At 36.2% G+C, this 22,563-nt stretch overlaps 1 protein-coding gene across 2 annotated transcripts in view; it reads left to right on the top strand.

Moving 5' to 3' along the window:
* Window positions 1-22,563, top strand: part of LOC150102171 (mitogen-activated protein kinase kinase kinase 10-like) — a 243,463-nt gene that overhangs the window by 68,500 nt on the left and 152,400 nt on the right. For both annotated transcript variants that reach the window (XM_090399802.1, XM_090399803.1), the window contains exons 2-3: window positions 11,892-12,072; window positions 21,103-21,251. In XM_090399802.1, coding sequence (XP_090255928.1) covers window positions 11,892-12,072; window positions 21,103-21,251 — 330 coding nt within the window. The remainder of the gene's footprint in view (window positions 1-11,891; window positions 12,073-21,102; window positions 21,252-22,563) is intronic.

The raw sequence follows: 22,563 nt of genomic DNA on the forward strand, positions 1-22,563 counted from the left end.
CAAAACAGACCCTTGAGGTACACCACTAGTAACTTTCCTCTTCTGGGATATCGCTCCTCCATAGACCTGTCCTTAAATTAAATAAATCTTTTTGAGTTAGTGTGCACTGAAATGATATTAGCTTATAGTCATGTCATTGTGGAAAAAGAAATCTAGACAGAAATCTTTCGCTGGAAAAAGAAAATTAAAAAAAATGTTAAGGTCAGATATAATTTTCCATAATTATATCTGATTGCTGCAATTATGAGAAGGACCCTGACCTGCAGAGATAAAAGGGTTATCATTCCGTTGTATAAGTCTCTGATCGGACCACACTTAGGCTATTGTTCTCAGATTTGGTCCCCAGGATTTGAAGGGGATAAATTAACTGTGGAAAGGATACAAAGATGGTTTCAGGACTGTACAATTTTGGTTATGAGGATCGGCTGAGGGAATGTAGAGTTTGGTGGATAGAAGAAGGAGAGGTGATATGATTGAGACTTTTAAACTGTTGAGAGGTGGTTACAGGGTTGACACTGGGGAGTTCCTTCACTTGGTTGAACAGCAGGAAGGCGTCATGACAAAGGGCCATCCCTGGAAGTTACGAAAGGAAACTGTGAGCAAGAGGGTGAGGAGTGGTTTCTTTGCATGGAGGGTGGTTGAACCATGGAATGCATTGCCTGATGGAGTGGTGAGAGTGAGAACGATCAATGAGTTTAAGGAGTGGTATGCTAGGCGTTGTGTTTCTTAGGGGGGGACCTCCTCTCAGTGAGTCTTGACAGACTTTATGTTCTTAGGAAGGACCTCCCACGATGAGTCTTTTGACTCCATGGAGGCCTGAATAATAATAATAATAATAATATTGAAAGTGGTTTAAAATAGGGTTCCCATAATGTTTTACTAAAATCTCGGACATTCTGAAATTTTTACTTAAAAAACCTCTGAGATTTTGTAAAAAAAACGGGACGTTAAAAATTAAGAAGACCAAAAACAAAATTATTATATCTGTTGGACTTTAAATTAAATACTGCTATAAACGTACATTAACATTAAATCCACTTTAAAAAAGGATTATTAATCACAAACATATTTAATTAAAAAGTATTTATCAGATTTATGGACCTGTTCAAGAATTTTTTTTTCTTTTGATATTTGATCATAGAACTCAGCACAAGAGAAATTCTTAAAATATCTCTTTATGATGATTAAAGCTTTTACTTTCTCAATTTTAAGTCTGTTTTTTTTTCATCTGTCCAGAGTGCCTTTATTAATGAAAAAACACGTTCAACAGCTGCATTAGTTCCTGGCAGTGCTAAACAAAAACTTACTAGGCATTTAATACTCCCAGAATTTATACCCTGCTTTATAAAATGAGCAAACATTTCACACCATTTATCACTGACACTTTGATCCTTCTGTTCACTTCACACTTCAAATTTGCTTTCACAATATTTTTTCACACATACAAACTCATCAAATAAGTCCTCTTCATTCACAGTAAAACTTGGTGACACTGTCTGCATGAATATGTTGCCTTCTTGTACGTTCTTCCAAGTCACAGGATCCTTTCTCTTCAAATTAATCCAATCCATAGACTGAAGAGGTGTGAGAAATGGTGTACACCATTCCTGAATATATTCAATACAAGTGCAGTAGAAATCTACTGCATAGCTTTCAAACTTTTCAACTGTTGTGTCATTTTTCTAATTCTTCCAACTGTTGTGTCATTTTTCTAATTCTTGCAACTGTTGTCTCACAATAGTAAGAAACTTTTCTGCCTTCCTACAATTTAACCTTTCCACCATTTTGTTACTTTCATTCTTTCATCCTTCACTTCAATTACTGTTATATCTTGCTTTTCAATACATTTAATGGTATCATAAAAGGTTTTTAACTGGCTGTCAAGGAAATGCAGGAGTGTAATTGAAAGTGGATTTTCAAAGAAATTTTTGGAACTGATAGGACATTTGTCAATAGAAAGAAAAATGACTTCAATGAAGGGAACATGTCAATAACCCTCTGGATTGCAGGGAAAAGAGAGAGCATTCTTGTCTTCTGCTACCCAAAACAGTTTTATACTCTTGTGTTTGTGAATTCACAAAATGATTTAAGTTCCTTAACTTGTACACAATATATGTGGTTGGTAAATCTTGTTAATTATTAACTGAAGATCGATAGATAAGCAGTCTGCACAGCATTATGAAGTGGAGGTGAATAGTCTATTACAGAATGTGAATACATCTGTGGGATTGGATGGTATACCAGCACGGGTCTTACGTGAACCAGGTAAAGAATTGTCAGTGCCCTTGACCATATTATTTAATCTGGGTCTCGTGTCTGGTTTAGTCCCGAAAGGATGGAAAGAGGGGAAAATAGTTCCACTGCATAAAGGAGGATCCAAGACTACTGTTGCAAATTACCGACCGATCAGCATATCAGGAGTCGTTGTCAAGGTCTTGGAGAAAGTAGTCAAGGAAAAAATACAGGAATGGATTGATGAAAATGAGATACTATATAGGGGACAGCATGGTTTTGTGAAGGGTGGATCATGCTTTAGTAACTTGCTCAGGTTTTCTAACACAGTGACAGCTGAACTGGATAAGGGTAAAGGGTTTACAGTGATACTACTGGACCTGGCTAAGGCCTTTGACAGGATACCACATGGAATTCTAATCCGTAAACTGCAACATATGGGAATGGATAAGAGGGTGGTTGATGGAGAGATACCAGAGAGTAGTTTACTCAGGAGTAGAGACCAAAAGATGGCCTGTGACTAGTGGTGTGCCGCAGGGTTCTGTTCTTGAGCCACTGCTGTTTAATTTGTTCATTAACGATATAGGGACGGAACTGAGAGGAACAGTTCATTTGTTCGTTGATGATGCGTAGGGCAATAGTGAATACAGAAGATGTCAAAATTTTGCAGGATGATTTGGATAGATTGGAGGTCTGGGCTAAAGAGAATGGATGTCAATTTAATGTGGCAAAATGTAAGGTTATGCATTTTGGGGTGAAAAGATTAGCAGCAGTATATCACATTACTTGGACTGTACCCCAGTAGATTGATGAGGCCAGGGTCTTGGGAGTGTTGGTGGACAGGGAGTTGAGGTTCAGGGAGCACATTGCAAAAGTGGCTTAATCAGCTCATCAAATCACTTGGATGCTGAAGAATACTTTGATGAGCAGGGATAACTTTCCAAGTTATTGTTTCTCTGTATCGAGCCTTGATAAGACCCCTTTTCGACTACTGTGCCCAGATCTGGTCACCTAGGTTTCTTCTTGATGGGGAGGAGGTGGAGAGGATCCAGAGGCGAGTGACCAAGATGATAGCAGATCTGTGGAATGAACCTTATGAAAACAGGTTGAAGATTTGTGCGTTGCAGAAATTGGTTGATAGGTGGAAAAGAGGAGATATGATTGAGACATTCAAATTGCTGAAGGGTTTCTATAGGATTAATTCAGAGGATATTTTTGAGAACAGGACTGGTGGTGGGAGAACTAGGAGACATCCATGGAAGCTGGGCAAGAGTGTGGTTAGTAAGGGTGTTAGAGCTGGGTTTTTTTACTTTTAGAGTGGTGAATGAGTGGAATAAGCTACCAGAGTCTGTTGTGGGTGCTATGACAGTGAATGAGTTCAAGGCAAAGTATGATAGATACTGTGTGAATGTCTAATAGTTGTGATGGACATGATGTTTAGGGCCTCCCTCGATGAGTCTAAGGCCTCCTTGGAGTCAACCGTAATAATAATAATTATGTATCACATGTTCAGGGCAACCAATTCCAATTAAATTGTTCACAGTGTTTTCTTGCATTTTGAAGTACAGATTATCCTTTCTCTTCTTTCCACCAAAGTTTGTGTTTGTATTATCTGCTAATATAGCAATAACCCTTTTCAGGAGATCTAACTTCTGTAACACTTTCAACACATAAGAAAATAAAAGTTCTGAAGTTTCACCACCTAAATTAACTAACTCGAACACATTCACCTTCACACCTTTTTCTGGATGATAGTATCTAATGACCACAGGCACTAATTTCATTTCAAAGTGGTTTGATGAATCGATTAGTACTGATATCAAACAAACTTCTTTTAGCTCTTCCTCAATCTGCTTTGTTGCTAATGGGGCAATAACATTGGTTATTATTGCCTTGCACTTTGTTTGCAAACACATGAATTTATCGTTGAAAATTTTTTTCACGGTGGTTGTTGTGCAGTCCATGGAGTTAAAGCTGTGGTTATGCACCGCTGTGTGATACACGAAGGTTGCTTCCTGCGCTGCAAGTGATGACTCTTTTTCCCTTTCACTCTTGGTTTTCACAATTAAAAAATTACTTATACTGCAGTTGGAAGCCTTACTTCGAACAGCAGCTTTATGTTTTTTCGTTTTCACTTGGTTGACTATGTCTGACCAACCACCATGCGAAATGCAAAATTTACAGTTACATAAAGTACATTACACATTTTCTTCTATACCTTTAATGAAAGGAAATTCTCTTCTAATATTATCATTAATACTGCACTTACATTTCAGCATTATAGGGATAGAAAAAGATAAAAATTATAACATGCAAAGTTACTATTAGTTATTATTAGTTAGTTATATTTATATTATTATTTATTTATTATTAGTTATATTATTATTTATAATACTAATGATTATTATTATTAATAAATAAAATTTATTATTATCAGCATTGTAATAGAAAATGGTACTAAAAACGAGATGAAATCTGTTAATCCATTTTTTCCTGAAGGATACTTAAAAAAGCAGGACTTTTGGAATTAACTTGGGACATTTTTAAGGAAAAGAAGTTACTAATAAAATCACTCACTCATGTATTATTTTAATGCATGCCAATAATGGCACTGATTTTTCTGGGAAGGGGAATGAAGGGACTAAAATAATTCATCAAATTTCTGAAATGCAACCTCAAGGGATGTACAGAGTAATAATGCATGATTAAGTTTATATTATTACTAGCTTCTTATTAACATTTCTCATCATAATCATCAATTACTGATATGTACCCTCAGGAGATGTGCAGGATAATTATGATTAGGATAATATACTACACGAAAAAGTTATACCGTTACTAACTTCCGATCAATAATTTTCCTCCGAAGTAATCTGTCAAGGCTCCAATATTATCAGGTCTTATATTTCTGTCTTTTAAGGCATTTTTTGTTGTAACAATCCATCTACATCTTGTTTCCTTCGGTCTTTTTCCTGCCAACTTGGCAAAAAATACTTGTTTTGCTAATCTTTCCTCTCCCATTCTGTTTAAGTGACCATACAACCTTGCTAATTTAACATGAGGTTTGAATGTGGCGTGCAAACTCTGATCTGCTTTCCTAAGGATAAACTTCACCCTCTAGCATACCTTAGAGTGTATGAAGTTCCTTGTGACTGTGACTTGGCTTACTATGGGCAGACCGGAAGATCTGTTAACATCTGCCTGGAAGAACATCAAAAATTCATTCCACCATTGTTATGGCAAGTTAATTTGCCAAAATTTGGGAGACTGTTATCTTAAGAGCAACTACCACATTAGGACTTTAGATCTTCTGTCTGTTACAATGGTATTGTTTCACTTACTCACTGTTGCATATACATGGTGTGTTGTGCTCTGAAGATGAAGATTTGAAATTCAGTGAAATATCAGCAAGTTAATAAAACATCTTTTTTATAGAATAGTTCGTTTGACATGGTTAATACTGTTAAAAATAAGTCATCAATAACCTTCAACGTGTAAGCTTATCTGTTATACATAGCACTCAGATTGTTAAAACAATTCAGACTGTAACTGAAAAGGAACTAATCATCACCTAACAAGGTGCCCTCTAGGAGCCAGGTAACAACAAAGTTAATTCAGAGAAGTCAGGCTAAATGTGTTCTTACAATGACTGTTTCCTGATCTTTAGCAATGCAATGCAGTCATACTCATTGAGACCAGGCAAGTGCAGATTGCAAAAATAGTCTCTCAGCCCTATAATGACTTTTGCACAGCATAGTTGTCCTCTCCCATTTAATCCTGTGTGAAGGAATATCCAGAGCATGGTCCACCAGTCCAAACCTTCCATACAGATGATTATTTATGTAATCCATTTGTTCTTCAAGATTCAAGACTGATATCAACAGATCTACCAATGTGCCCAAAGTATGCCAAACCACAGGCACAAGGCTACACACACACGTGCCAGGATGTGCAAGAGGATGGAGCTGATCATCAAGAGAATGGATGAATGCAGCCAGCTGAATGTGCAGTCTGCAAGTGGCATAGAGATCATACTTGTGGAAAACCATTGCCATCTTTCCAGATGTACCCTAAATAGAAGGGGTTGGAATATTTCCCATGATCCTCTTTATTGGTTATAGAAAGAATAGCAGGGAACATGCAGTATTTTTTTTTTTCCTTCATTTCATAGGGCTGTTGCCATTGCCCAAAAAGTGTTGAAAATATACCCAAGTTTCATTTCAAGGACTGTGTCACCTGGACAAGCAGCCTTCAGCTCTGTGATCATCAGTGTCCCAAGTGCTGCATTGCTGGAATGGATGGCAGTGTGATTATTTTTGTACGTACCCTCCCATATATGTGAATTTTTCATAAACAGAAAAGGATAATGAACCATTTGGTAGTTGGCTGTTACCTGAACAAACAGCCACTAGTTCTGTGTGCAAGTGCCCCAAGGATGTTGCACTGTTAGAATGGATGGTGGTATGACTGTTTTTGTAGGTATCTTTCCATGTGTGTGTAGCTTGGGTTTTACATAAACTGAAAAAGATAAAAAAAAACATTTAGTAGCTGTGTCTTCAGTGTGTTTAGAAAGGGGAGATGGCTATCACTCTAATATTGGCAGGTACTTACATAAACAAGCATACAAACAGCAATCACACACCACTAATCCCAGAAGTGTGACATCCTCAGGAACTTCCACATGGAGTTGGGGCTGTTTGTTCAGGTGACACACCCTTGAAACGTAACTCAGGTACCATTGCAATAATTTTTTTGGTAATAGCTAAGCTATGAAGTAGGCAAAAGTGCTATTTGGGATACATCTGGAAAGATGGCTAATGTTTTCAAATGTGATCTCTGTTCCCCTTTGAAATCACTCATTCTGGGCTACCTTCATCTGTTCTCCTGTGGATTAGCTTCATCCTTTCACATGTCACATTCTGAAGAAAGTGTGTAGTTCCTTGTGTGTGTAGCTTGGCTTCCTTTGGAACCATCTTGAAGAAGATGAGGCATTATATATGTAATCATCCATATGGCAGGGCTGAAATCAGCACTATGATGTAGGCATGTCTGCATTGGTTTACCAAAGATTTGGGAGACAGTCATTTTGTGATCTTAGAATGATTGTCTCCCAGATCTTTGTATTAACTTTGAAATTTGAATTAGCCAAGGCTGTGTCCTCATGCTTCCTTAGCATGAAAAATGATATGATAGAGTTGACAACTTTCCTCTGAATTAGCTCTGTTATTCAGCCTTAGAGGACAACATTAGTTTCTTTTTAGTTATAATTCGTGTGCTGATGATTAGAAAACTAGAAACCCAGCAAAATATTAGCGAGTTCAATAATTTTTTTTTTTTTTATTGTTTTTTAAATACTCTAAAGTACTTACTCAATTCCTTGAGTAAGAACTCCACATGATTCCAGAAATTCTTCACAGGTGTCCTGTCCCAGGTGGACACAGTGAATTATTTCTCACTTTAAATCTCTACAAAACCCAAATTTGCCCCAACCAAATTCTTATGCTATCCACAAAAGAGTTAAACATTATTCCTTTTTCTCCTAGCTCATTTTGGCCTGCTATCTCCAAGACTTTTTTTTTTTTTTTTCAGATACTTTTATGGACACTCTTCCACTAAATTGGTATCCATCATTTCTCCACTTTCTGTTAAGCCTATAATATCATGAGCTTTACATTCTCAACATCCATTACACAGTCCATATATAAACCTGGATGTGCTTCTTCTCTTTTATTTAATCCACTTCAGTTGCCTGATAACTTTCCTCACCATGTTTCGTAAGGATAACTTTCAGCTGTTCAAATGCAACATCATCAGGTTTTTTCTTCTCTGTTAACAGCACTAATGTGGTATAAATTCTGCAAGTTTTCCTGTGGAATTAACATTTAAAAAAGAATGATTCTGATAATAATAACAGTTGCTGGCGGATGATCCTTGTTGCAAACATCTTGCTTCATCATATCCAAAAGGACTGAGAAGTGAAAGTCAGTATCATTCATGTTCCTGCAGTCATTCCTGATCAGCAAACATTTCTGACATAGCACATTATCCTGTTGTAATCATCTATGTAGAGGATAAATTATCAACAGGATTAAGTATGCTTGACCTACTTGATATTCAAGTAGGCTGTTGCATTCAGCTCTTTATCTGCTTACTTGCATTCTTGTGACCAGTTTAATGGGTCCATGTCCTTGGGTTGCTGTTGCAGCCCATGTTCTTGGGTTGCAACAGCAACCCAATGAATCCTTTGGTATTCATTGCCCATGTTCTTTTCTTTATCTTTATCATGGCTACTTGTTTGCTTTTGTTAGACAAGTGCATATATATCTTCATTGGTTATCTGCTGTTTTATCCCATTTGGGAGTGTCTAATGCATGGTGCATTCAACATTTTCATTGTCGAACTAAGTCTTCATGAATTTTGAAGGTATGTTGATCTTTGTCTGCCTCTCAGAATGATTAGCTGTTTTTGTCGTATTCCTGACACTGACTTTATGTTGAGTGTAATAATAATGCTAACTAACTAACTTGGTGGGGGGGGGGGGTCACTTGCCAATCCTCAGGTGTTTTCCAATAGCTTATTCCCACTCATACTCCCTTCTTTTAAAATAAGTTTACAATCCTTGATATGAGCATGTCTGCCAAATGACTAGAATTCTAGTGGAGTTATATGCACGCATTTTTTATGTTAATTTTGAACTCTTTCATTAATTGTTTCTTTTAGGGTTACACGGTGATCAGCATTCATTTTAAAAATTTTATGGAATTTACAACCGTGTTAAAAAAAACTTTTTTTATTATCCCGACGTTTCGATCTTCACATCAAGATCATCATCTGGAGCTTACATAAGTATACAGAACAAGCTGAATTACATCATTAACTGTTAGCTAGAGAAACAATGATTTGATCACGTGTTATTCTACTGGCGTGACCTCTGGTGGAAAAAAAAAATTCAAAATAAAAAAATATAAAAAAAATAATAAAATAAAAATAAAAAAATAAAATAAAATAAAAAATAAATTTTTACATCAAGATAAATTCTGTTTTTACAATGACCGGAATAAACATTCTTTTAGATGGTTTTCTTTCAGAAACAGTTGCTGTCCTATTTTTAGTATTACAATTTTTATTTTTGATTTACAATACTGGATTTTCTAGTCCTGTTTATAGTTGTTCTTGGTGAGGAAGGTCGAATATATACCTTCCAAATGTTTGGGATTTTTAAACCATCATTGTTGTTCAGATTGGGGTGGTTGCTGATAATCTCACAGGCTTCCTTGAATTTCCGTTCATACCATGTTCTAGCATGATGTAGACAGCTGGTGGTTTTCCAGTCAATTCTGTGTAAGGTATTCAGGGCATGATCAGAAAGGCCAGCTTCACCATAATTATTATATTTAATGTGTCGTTTATGTTCTTTTTGTCTAATAGGAATAGTGCGTCCTGTTTCTCCTATATATGGTATGTTGCAAGTACAATAAATCCGGTGTACTTCAGGATGAGCTAGTGGAGGGAGTGGATCTTTGGATGAGTTGAGTAAGTTTTTTAATTTTGCAGGTTTAAAGGTGGCTTTGAGGTTGTACTTTTGTAGTACTCTGTTTATTTTGTCTGATATTCCTTTAATGTAGGGAATGGTTATAGTTTTACTGTAGTCTGGTTTGTCTTTGTTTTTTATTGTGGTTTTGTAGAGAATTTTGTTTATAGTATTTTGGCTGTATCCGTTTTTTTGTAGGTTATTACTGATAATTTTAAACTCGTCTTTCAGTGCCTGTTCACTGGAACAAATCATCTGAGCTCTGTTTTTTAGCGTGTTGATGACACCTAGTTTTTGTGTTGGTGGTGGTATGAGTTTATGTGTATATATTGTCCCATATGTGTTGGTTTTTGGTAAACAGTGAAGGAAAGATTGCCCGAGGGAAGACGTGTGACAAGTGTATCTAGAAATGGAAGTGTGTTGTGTTTTTCGATTTCAATTGTGAACTGTATGCGTTTGTGTTGTTTGTTTAGGTGGCTAAGGAATGTGTCTAATGTCTGGCGGCCATGGGACCAGATCGCAAAAACATCGTCAACGTATCTAAGCCAGACTTGGTTTTAGAGGGGAGGAATCTAGGGCAAGTTGCTCAAAATGTTCCATGTAAAAGTTAGCAATGGGGGGGATAATGGCGAGCCCATGGCTGTGCCTTCTTTTTGTAAGTAGAAGGCGTTTTGCCATACAAACAAATTCCCTCCAGATATCACGGCCCTTTTTGCACATGTATTACGGTCGGGTTACTTTGTATGGCAAAACGCCTTCTACTAAATAATCTACTAAATCCTACTTCTAAAAATAGAATTTAGCTTGATGTAAAAATTTATTTTTTATATTTTTTTATTTTTAATTTTTTTTTTCTTTTTTTCCATCAGAGGTCACGCCAGTAGAATAACATGTGATCAAATCATTGTATCTCTAGCTTACGGTTAATGATGTAACTCAGCTTGTTCTGTATACTTATGTACGCTCCAGATGATGATCTTGATGTGAAGATCGAAACGTCGGGATAATAAAAAAAGTTTTTTAACACGGTTGTAAATTCCATAAAACTTTCATTAATTGTTTTATAAAACATTTGAATATATATACCGTATTTGCCGGTGTATAAGACGCACTTTTTTTCTTTGAAAATGGGTCTGAAAAAAATAGGGTGCGTCTTATACGCCGATACTCAGTTTTTCATTACTTTCATTTACGTAGAGTTGGATGCACATGCGCTGTCATCGGCGATCACAGCTGTGTTCCTGTTTGTTTAAACTTTCTAATTGTTGTCGCAGTTGTTGTGAACAGTGATAAATTTTTGCTGTTAAATTTTCTCTAAATTTCTTGGCAAATTATGGCTGAAAAACGTCGCCATTGCTACAATATTGCATACAGGTTACATGTGATTGCATATACTAAAGAACATGGAAACAAGGCTGCAGAAAGGCATTTCGGCCACCCCCAACTAAGAAAATGATAAGAACTTGGCAGAATCAGGAAGAGGATCTAAAAAAAGCAACTCACAGTAAACATAACCTACGAAGTGGTACTGCAAAATGACCAGAATTTGAGGCAGAACTGAATACTTGGATTTTAGACCACAGAATAGCTGGACATTCACTGTCTACAAAAATGATTATTCATCAAGCGAAAGCGATAGCCACTAACAGAGAGATCGCCAACATTACTGGATCAACATCATGGTGTTCGAGATTCATGGTACAGAGGACAATTTGTTGTATGAGGACTCAGATTCTGATTTAGAAGAGGTCTCAAGTGTCTCTTCATTTAGCTCTGGAGATGAACTTCTGGGTTTTGATGAAGAAGATTAAAAGGTGGTACTCTTTCCTGGTTAGATTAGGTATTCGTTGAAAGTAGACCTACTTATTACTTTATATTTGAAATACTGTAAATTCATTATAATAGTCAGTGATAAAGTTTTTTTCCTAAAAAAAATGTGTGCAAAAAAGGGGGTGCGTCTTATATGCCGGCAAATGCGATATATATATAGTTTTGTCTTGTTTTTAACATGAAAAGTGACAGTTTCTGTTAGTTTGTTAGCTTTTTTTTTATTATTAATGAAAAAAATCAGAAAACCCTGCCAGGTTCTTGGCAGCTAATAGTTTTTTTTCTTGTTTTGTATTTTAAGTGTTGCTTAGTGAAGAGTTTTCAGATGATGATATGTACAACAAGACACTGAAAATCACTGATTTTGGCTTAGCACGAGAGGTGTATAAAACAACTCGCATGTCAGCAGCAGGCACATATGCTTGGATGGCTCCAGAAGTTATAAAGTCTTCCACTTTTTCTAAGGCTAGTGATGTATGGAGGTAAGTTTTTGCTTCATGTTATGCACATACGAGAATTGTTACTTAAGTAACAAAAAAATCATCCATCATATACTCGCATGTAATGTTTTCAGTAATTTTCTTTTCTGGATTATTTCTCTTGTATAATTATTAATGACTACTTGAAACGGTACTGACTCATAAAACCAAGACAAAATAAATCTGTAAATTTATTGAGCTCCTGGTGTTTTGCCAAATTTCAAAACATTATCCTCAGAGCATAAAAAATACTTGTTGCAGAACATGAGGCACTTTCAATCAAATAATTCTGAAAACACTTCAAAATTATAATAAACAAAAGAACTAATCTCCTATCATTGTAAAGTACTCTGTATCATTAAGCTGAAGGTGGTTCTTCAACACAACATACTATACCTTAGTTGGCTAGGCTAAAATTCACCAGGAACCTTACTGCTAGAGACCAAACACAGTACTCTTCCAGTAAGTAGGATAGTTATTTCATGAAAATCGCCTATTCTGTACATTAACAAAGAACAACCCAGTGGTTGAAGAGCAGATTTGAATGCCACCACAGTGGCATATCTTTAGTCTCGTCGTCGTCGTCCAGTAGCATTCTCTAGCAAGAGGGTTGCAGCAGATGAGCAACTCTTCTCCATTATTTTCCATTACTCTCTGTCTATCACTTCCATCATTCTTAAACCAGTCCATTCCACGATGTCATTAAACCACTCTCTAGTTGGTCTTCCACGTCTTCTCTTCCCCTCAACTTTCCCTTGTAATATAGTTCTTGTCAGTTGCCCCGAAGAACCTCTCAGAAGATGTCCTGCAATTCTAGTCTTTCTTTGCATAATATTCTTTAACAGTGTTCTTTCCATCCCAACTCGTCTTAAAACTTCTTGATTTGATATTCTTTCTGTATAGCTAATCTTTTCCATCTTTCTGTAACACCACATTTCTAATGCATTAATTCTTTCCATATCTCTCTTTCTTAGTGTCCATGACTCACTTCCATAACTTGCAATATTCCAAACTGTTGCTTTAACTATTCCAATTCTAATGCCTATTTTAGTGTTCTTGTTTATTAAAATTCTCTTCATTTCCATAAATGCCGATTTAGCTTTACCTATTCTATTTCTAATGTCCAACTCTGAAGTTCCTTTCTCTGAGATCCAGCTACCTAAATATTGAAATCTTTCCACTTCTTCTAAAATCTTTCCTCTACATCTTATTTTTACATTATCTCCTATTTTTTTACTCATTATCATTATCTTGGTCTTTTTTGTGTTAATTCTTAGTCCATGCTCTTTACAAGAGTTTCCAATTCTTTGAATAATTTGTTGTAACCCATTTTCACTTTCTGCCATCACTACTACATCATCCGCATATCTTAAGTTATTAATGATTCTTCCGTTTATTTTTATTCCTTCTTCTACATCCTCAAGTGCCTCTCTAAACATTTGTTCACTATAAAAGTTAAACAATAATGGTGATAACTTGCATCCTTGCCTGACTCCTCTCTCCACCGGGAATTCTCCTGTTCCTCTCCATTTACACATACTGACGCTATTTGTGACCAATATAATCTCTTTAAAATTTCCAAGTCATAAGAGTCAATATCAGTATTTTCTAGAATGTCAAAAAGCCTTTCATGTTTCACTGTATCAAATGCCTTTTCAAAATCTAGAAATCCCAAAAACAACTTTTCACCATGGTTTAGTGTTTTCTCCCCAATTATTCTTAGACAAGTTATAGCCTCTCTAGTTCCTCTGTTGGTTCTGAATCCAAACTGTTCCTCATTCATTTCTTTTTCTATTTTATCTTTAGTCTATCTTTAAATAATAGATTATTTTCATTAACTGATGTGATACCATCATCTGACTTACTGCAGTCCTGAATCAGCCAATTTTAAAATCTACATAAGAGATTATGCTATCCTGATTTTACATTAAATCATCTTCCTGTATTTCTTTCAATTCTAACTGCTGACTTACAATTTAAATAGGGACTGTATTGCCCTGTATAGTGTTCCATTGACACCATATAACTGTAGTGTTTTGAGAAGCTTTTCCCTGGACATGTGTCATATGCCTTTTCCAGGTCTTCATAACTTAAGTACAGATCCTTATCATGCTCCCAGTTTCTCTTCTACAATATTTCTCAGCCTCTTTTCAAGTATGCTTGCATAAAATCTTACCTGGAACACTTAGTAGAGAAATTCCTCTGTAATTCTCACATTCAGTTTTATTCTCCTTTTTTTTTATTTATGGGTACTATGAGAGCTCTTTTCAAGTATGCTTGCATAAAATCTTACCTGGAACATTTGAAATTCCTCTGTAATTCTCACATTCAGTTTTGTTCTCCTTTTTTTATTTATAGGTACTATGAGAGCTCTACTGCAATCATCTGGAATTCAAACTTCTGACTAGGCCCTTTAAATTATGCAGTTTTGCTTTCATTCAGATTATTATTATTATCTGAGACCTCCATATTAGCTGTCATACTTTCTCTTAAACTCGTTCACATTCGATGTACTCACCAACCGTACCACTCACTCACTTCTCTATGAGGGAAAAATCTAGCTCTCGTAGGATAACTCTGCTAGTATAATATGCCGTTGGAAATCTCATCATGCCAAAGTGCATACCTTTACACTTACATTGAATTGGCAGTTGTCATCATTTGTCTGCATTTCCATCCTATTCAAATTATCCCATAAGTGCTGGATATCAGTAGCATCCCTGATTAGGGCAATGATGTTTACTGATGATACAAAGGCAGGCAGGGCACATGTCTTTGTATCGTCAGTTTGCATAATTAGTCCTTGGACCACTGATGTTCAATCATCATCATCAAATTCCTGCCATGTACCCTCAAGGGGTGTACAGGATATGATAGTACTACATGAAAAAAATTACATCATTATTAATTTCCTATCTACAATTTTCCTCCAAATCAGTCTGTTACTTGTCAAGACTCCAACATTATCAGATCTTATATTTCTATCGTCTAAAGCACTTTGTACCGTATCAGTTCAATCTATGTTCAATCTATATCATTAATGTATAGATTGAACAACAGTGGTCCAAGGACTAATCCCTGAGCTATACCACTGGTCACCTTAAATCTGGCAGATTCACACTCGCTGTATGCCACTTTTTTTGATACCTGTCTGTCAGACATTCACTTATCCAAATCAAGAGTTGATTTTCAAATGTCTTAGCAAAATTTAACAGTATGATGGTCATAATGTTGTTGTCAAATATGAGCAAATTGCTAAAACATGACTTCCTTTTAGTATACCCATTTTTATTTATTATTATAGCCATGATGCTGTCTCCCATAGCTTTGTAATCAATCTATGAAACACTTATCATGCCCTGTGGCCTTAATTAACTGTACCGAATTCCATCTGCACCTGGAGCATTACTGTTGATAAGCTTTTATTCCAAGAACAACTTAGCTTCTAAAAGTTAGAGTGAGAGAGATCTTTTAGCGCTTCTCTTTGTTGACATAAAAAATAAACTAACAGTAATAACTAACGAGACAAATTAGATATGCCTGATCAGAATTTCCTGATGAAAAATATTCTATCTTTTAAGAGCATGTTAATAATGAAGCAGTGTCTGCCCTAACTATTCTTTAGTGGTATCTTTTATTTTGTTTCTTCAAATCTGTAAATTTTTGATGAGACAGTGTTTCCTTTATGTTTCTTTTAAGATGCTTGCTACTTTCTTGCTTTTTAAGATTTTTTTTTTTACTATGTATAGCATTCTCCATTAGCACTTGGTGAATGTTTAGAATATTGTGTAATTGTACACTTATACAGAGTTGGAAGTATACTATAAATTAAAGATACCAAGAAATTATATACTTAATTTAATCCTTTATCCAATTGTAAACAAACAAAGTTTGCACCTGAAGTATTTTCAGAATTGGGCAACTCGTATATAGAAGCTAATGACTTCACATCACTTGCCTTAGTCTCCCATAATGCAAAGCACATATCCTTGGAGACATATGTAATGCTATGCATCATACATGTCCGCGTGGTCTGTCTCCCATTGATGAGACCTCAATAAAGGTTGAAATCGGTCTGAGTAGTGACCCTTTCCATAATGCATAGCATTATACATGTCTGCAAGGATATGTGCTTTGCATTATGGGATACTAAGGCAAGTGATGTGAAGTCTTCTTCATACTTTCTACTTCTATATACAAGTTGCCCCAGTCTTGAAAATGTTTCAGGTGCACACTTTGTTGTTTACACTTGGATAAAAGATTAAACCAAGGATATAATTTCTTGGTATCTTTAACTTATACAGAGTCTTATACTACCTAGTTTAGCCATAAATACTGTTACAATGAATCAGTAAATCACTTCAAGTTCAGCACATGCAAATTACGTGTGTAATGTGCATATATAGCAGCACTTAATTAACAAAATGTCTCCCTTTTGCCTTCACGCACATCCAAAGTCTTGTGAGGCCACATATCAATGGTGACACGCACAACATCCACCGGAAATGCTGCCATTGCTTGCTCCAAATCCACCTTCAGGCTGGTGATGCTGGAGTGTAATTTCTTGCAGGCTACTCGTTCAATCTCCAACTACAATTTGAATTCCAGTGGATTCAGATTGGGACTTCCAGATGGTCATAAGTTGTCGGGCAAGTTCTCCAACCATTGTTGTGTGGTCCTCACCTTGGGTGCAAGGACTAAGTCCTGTTGGAAGGTCCACTACCTACCATGAAACAAGGTTGTTCAGGGGCTATACCATGGTTTGCACGATGTATTGATACACTTTAACGGAAGTCTTGATCCCTTTCTTGCAGAAATGCTAATTGGATACCCCTGATACATCATACTGATAGTGACATGAGGCCTCTCTGAATCCTGGGTGCTATGGCACATGCTCTACAACCATCCGAGGCATATACTCAATCGTTTTGGCAGTTAAACAACTCTTTAATAGTGAAAATCTTCTCATCTGAGAAAAGGATATGTCTGTTCGTTGTTTACATGCTGCCAAAGAAGTGCCTTTGATTTTAATAACCATCTGCCACATAAGATGTGGTGTTAAGAAGTGTAGAATGACAATAGGCTCTCAACCCAGATCATCAATGGGTACACGTGATATCATCATCATCAAATTCCTGATATACAGGGTGTTCGGGATAAATTTGACAGTTTCGTAAGGAAAAAGAAAATCTTCTTTGTATCTATTAAATTTAATGAATTGACAAAAAAACATTACAGGCAGAGTTAATTACAATACTATCAACAAGATTTACTCAAAATAACCACCATTAGCATCGATCACAGCTTCAATTCTGCTTTGGAACCTCGAACAAGCTGATGCTACAGTCTCCCTGGGAAGGGCCGCAAAAACTGTTTTAATTTTATCCATTAACTGGGCTTTTGTATTACTGGAAGTGCGATTGGTGTCTTTTTCAACTGCGCCCCATACAAAATAATCCATGGGGTTAAGGTCTGGGGAGTTTGGAGGCCAAACATTTGGACTGGTGAAGTCGTAGAAATTTTCAGACAACCATTTTTGACTTTTCCCAGAGGTGTGGCAAGGGGCCGAATCCTGCTGCCATACATACGGCCTACCATTGGCTACCCTTGTTATCCAGGGCTTGACTACAGTTAGCAACTCCACGAACAAAGCCCGAATTCCAATGCCAGGGTTCTTCAACACCTGTTCCTGCAGATTTGCGAGGAATTCTGCTGTACGAACGCAATCAGATCGTCTGCTAGGGATCTTTCTTCTTGCTACATCCTCGTAGTCACCATTGCAAGTCTCTAGTTCATGCCTGATTGTTTTTACTGTATTCAGGGAGCATTGGGCAGCAGTCGTAATATCCTTATTTTGATGGCGGGCACGAATCATCATGATACAAGTTATTCTCTTCCATGATTCAGGTGGGTTCCAGCTATCCATCCTTTCTGACATCTTGTATATGAATGAAGAAGGTTCCAAACTTTTAAATGAAGAGAAGTGTGTGTTAATACATGTAACTTACGGAAAAATATAATTAATTATAAATATGTCAAATTTATCCCGAACACCCTGTATACATTCAATAGGTGTACAGGATATAATAGTACTACATGAAAATTTACATCATTACTAATTTCCTATCTACAGTTTTCCTCCAAATCAGTCTGTTACCTGTCAAGACTCCAATATTACCAAGGTTTTATATTGCTGTCTACTAAGGCACTTTGTACTGTATCAATCCACCTATAGCTTGGTCTTCCTCTGGGTCTTTTCGTGCCAACCTGGCTGAGAACATTTGTTTTGCTGATCTTTCCTCTCTAATTCTGTTTAAGTGACCATACCACCTGAGGTTAGTTCTGCTAATGCATTCCTGGATGCTGACAATGTCAAGTTTTTCCTAATATCCTCGTTTTTAATATGATACTGTCATTGTCAAGTAAAACATTTGACCAAAGACTAGAGACCGCAGATATGAGAGTCCTTAGAAAGATTAGTGTTTTACTTCTAACCCAGCTCTGAGATCCATAAGTTAAAATTGGTTTAAACACTGTCTTGAATACAGCTAATTTAGTGTTTTAGCTAATTTCTCTCTTATTCCAAATAAATTTATTCGTTTGGCTTCCTACCATACCAGCTTTGTTGATTCTGTTGTCTATTTCCATATTTAATTTACCATCTTCACTGAAATTTGTGCCTAAGTAGCTGAATGTTTTACATGTTCCACAGGTTCTCCATTCACCATGCAGTTGATATTTTCAATGTTTCCAACCATTTTCATTGTCTTTGTCTTTTGAATGCTGACCTTCATACCATATCTATTACAACAGCTATTCACTTTAGTCATGGAAACTTGCAGATTTATTTAGAAGTATAACATTATCTGCATAAAACAAAGAGCTGAGATTAACATCTCCACTTTTGATATCAGGTTTAATACCACTTTCCTTCATAATGTGTTCCATATAGATAATGAATAACAGAGGGGGATAATGTACATTCTTGTCTGACACCAGATTTAACATTAAACCACCTTTCTGTACTTCCTTCAGTTCTAACTGCTGACTTACAACTCAAATAAAGACTAAGTATTGCCTGATATAATGCCCCATTGATACCATATAACTGTAGTGTTTTAAATAACTTCTCTCTTGGCACCTTGTCATATGCCTTTTCCAGATCTACAAAACTTAAATACAGATCTTTGTTGTATTCCCATGATTTCTCAACTATCTGTTGTAAAGTGAAAATCTGATCTTGACAACCTCTGTTTGCCTGAATCCAGCTTGTTCTTCACCAAGCTTGTCTTCCACAATCCTTCTCAGCCGTTGCTCAAGTATACTTGCATATATCTTACCAGGAACACTCAGTAGAGAAATACCTCTGTAATTCTCATAATCAGTTTTATTTCCCTTTTTATATATGGTTATTATGAGGGCCTTACTCCAATCATCTGGAATTCGTCCCTCTGTCCAGGCCTTCTTAACTATGCAGTGCAGTCACTGTAAGACTTTTATACCTCCATACTTCACCATTTCTATTTGAATATCATCTAATCCAACTGCCTTTCCACATTTCAACCCTTTGATGGTTTTTTCTACCTCAAGCATGGAAATGTATTCCTGATTGCATTGTTGAGTGTTTTTTACCACTGTGTTGTCACTGATTGTTTCAATTGGCAATTTTTTGAAGTAATTACTCCATACTTCTTTTTTTCTCCTGTTTTCATGTCACCTTTATCATCTCTAATTCCTTTTACAGCACTCTTTGCTCCATTTCTGATCTTCTTCAACTACCTCTAGAATATCTTGCCACCTTCTTGATATTTATTTTCTGTTCTTACGAAAGTCTTCCCATGACTTTTGTTGAGATAGTTTTACACAGTGATGTTACATATGTCTCTGTATTCTCGGAGAGCACAAGCTGACTTATTTGCCAGGAACTTTTGATATGCTTCTTCTTTCTTTAACTTCCTGCGTCCACCAGGGAGTTGTGATTTTTCTATCCTTACAGACAACCTCACCACATGCCTCTCTGGCTGAATCAATCAATGTTTTCTTCAGTTCTTGCCACTGAATCTCCAACTGTTCTCAAACTTTTTCATTTTGTCTTGAATAATGTTTGTGTATTTTTGTCTACAGTTAACATCTGAGAGCCACTCAACTTTTATTCGCTTTAAAACTTTCTTGCATGTTCTTCTTTTCAACATGAAATTCAATTTTATCCTGCTAAAGACTAAATGGTGATCACTTCCAATTTCAAATCCTTTGTATACTCTGGTGTTCTGAACCAGGGAGAAAACATGACTATCCACAATAACATAGTCAATGAGACTTTTCTTATTCCTTGCCTCTTCTCTCCATGTGAATTTTTGTGTTGGAACATTGTGTTAGTAGTAACCAATCCGTGTCTTTAGCAGAAATCCAACAGATATTTGCCATTTTCTCTAATTTTCCTCAATATATTTTTGTATCTCTGACAATCATTTCCTACTCTGCTATTTAGATCCCCAACAAGGACCAACTTTTCCTTTTTCATTGTGTCAGTTGCTAAAATGCAAAAGGAAAAGTTGCTCCTTGTTGGGGTTGGGGATCTAAATAGCAGAGTAGGAAATGATTGTCAGGTATACAAAAAAAAAAAAAAAAAAAAAAGAAATGTTCATCTCTTTTGTGTTCTCACAGCATTACAGTTGAAAGGTGCCCTCACAAGCTTTTGCATCCTAATGCACAGTGGTCGACCTGTTCTCTCTCTCTCTACTCATAAACATGCAGATGTTACTACTGCAGATGTGCACAGTACTACTAAAGGAACTGGGGGTCACACAATTCTGTGGACAGCAGGGATGTGCAGAAGTTGTAACAGCATTTATGGCAAGACAGTGTATCACATCAGTTATCTTTAAAAGAAAAAAATTGTGTTATTTAATCAGATAAACAAAAGTATGTATGAATAAGTGTAGTATTGTGTAACAGTGATAATGTGGTATAGTGATTTTCATTTTATTTTATTTTATTTTATTTTTATTTATTTATTTTTTATTTTTTTTGTAGTTATGGTGTTGTTCTGTGGGAACTTTTAACTGGTGAGACTCCTTATAGAGGTTTTGATACGTTGGCTGTTGCATATGGAGTAGCTGTTAATAAATTAACTCTTCCAATTCCATCTACCTGTCCTGCACCATTTTCAGATCTTATGAAACGTAAGTATTTCCTTAACAGATTTTCTTTTATAACTAGTGAAGTGCTATTCTGATGGAGATAGTAATGTAACAATTAATGTCTTGGAGCAGCAATAAATACTGTAATTACCGTATATTATCGCATATAATGCGAACTAGAAATTTTGTTTGAAAACTAGCCCTAAAATGCCATATCCACATATAATGCGATTCTGTTAATCTTGTTCCATAACATTATAAAGAATACAATGCGAATTAACGAAAGAAATATTTATTTTAAAACAAAATGTCAAAATACAATACGAATTAACAAAAGAAATATTTATTTTAAAACAAAATGTCCGAATCCTTTAAATTCTTCTTCATCTTTTGAGTCGTCAAACATTTCATTTATAAATTCATCTGTAGGGATTGCGTCATCATTGTAGCAGTTGTCGTCATCATCTTCATGCTCTCCAATTTGTTGTGCATCATCCTCGCTTTCGTATATGACGTGATCTTCGGATCCATCCATTGAATTACTTATTCCACATTTAAGAAATGAGCATTGAATCATTTCAGATGGCATCTAATCCCATGCTTCTTTAACCCAGCTGGTGACTAGGGTGATCTCAGGCTTCTGAAAATTCCCACCCTTTGTCATCTTCACCAAACCAGATGACACCCATTCTCTCCATTTTTCACGTAAGTGATCTTTAAATGGCTTATTCAAGCTGACATCAAGCGGCTACAAAACGGAAGTTAGACCACCTGGTATGACTGCTAGGCTGTACGTAGCTCACGTACTTTCTCATTTCTTGCCTCTGTTAAATGCGCCCATAACATATCCCAGACTAGCATGCTTTGTTGACGTAGCAAGCTACCTGGACGTATGTTCCTTACTTGATCCAGCCACAATTGTACACCTTCTTCATCTATCCAACCTTTCTGATTGGCACAAACAATTACACCTGATGGAAATTTCATATGCTTCGGAATTTTCTTCCTTTTAAATATCACTGTTGGCTTTAATTTGGTTCCGTCTGCCATGCATGCTAGAACAATGGTAAAATGCATTTTTTCATGTCCCGTTGTTTTTTGGAAGACACCCTTTTCACCAACTGAGTTTACTGTTCGATTCCCAGCCATATCAAAGTACATGGGCATCTCATCCATATTGCTAATTTGGGAAAATTCATATCCGTGACACTTCTGTAATTTCATGATAAATTTATGGAAGGACTGCACTTTTTCTTCAAGCTGCTTTGGTAACTTCTGCACAATTTTTGTTTGGTGTCGGAATGTTAATGCTTTGCATTCCATAAATCTGTTGCACCACCCAGGCGAAGCAAAA

This window comes from Typopeltis vanoorti, chromosome 10 (genome assembly GCF_054136105.1).
Source record: "Typopeltis vanoorti isolate ZY-2024b chromosome 10, IOZ_Tvanoo_1.0, whole genome shotgun sequence".
NCBI lineage: Eukaryota > Metazoa > Arthropoda > Arachnida > Uropygi > Thelyphonidae > Typopeltis > Typopeltis vanoorti.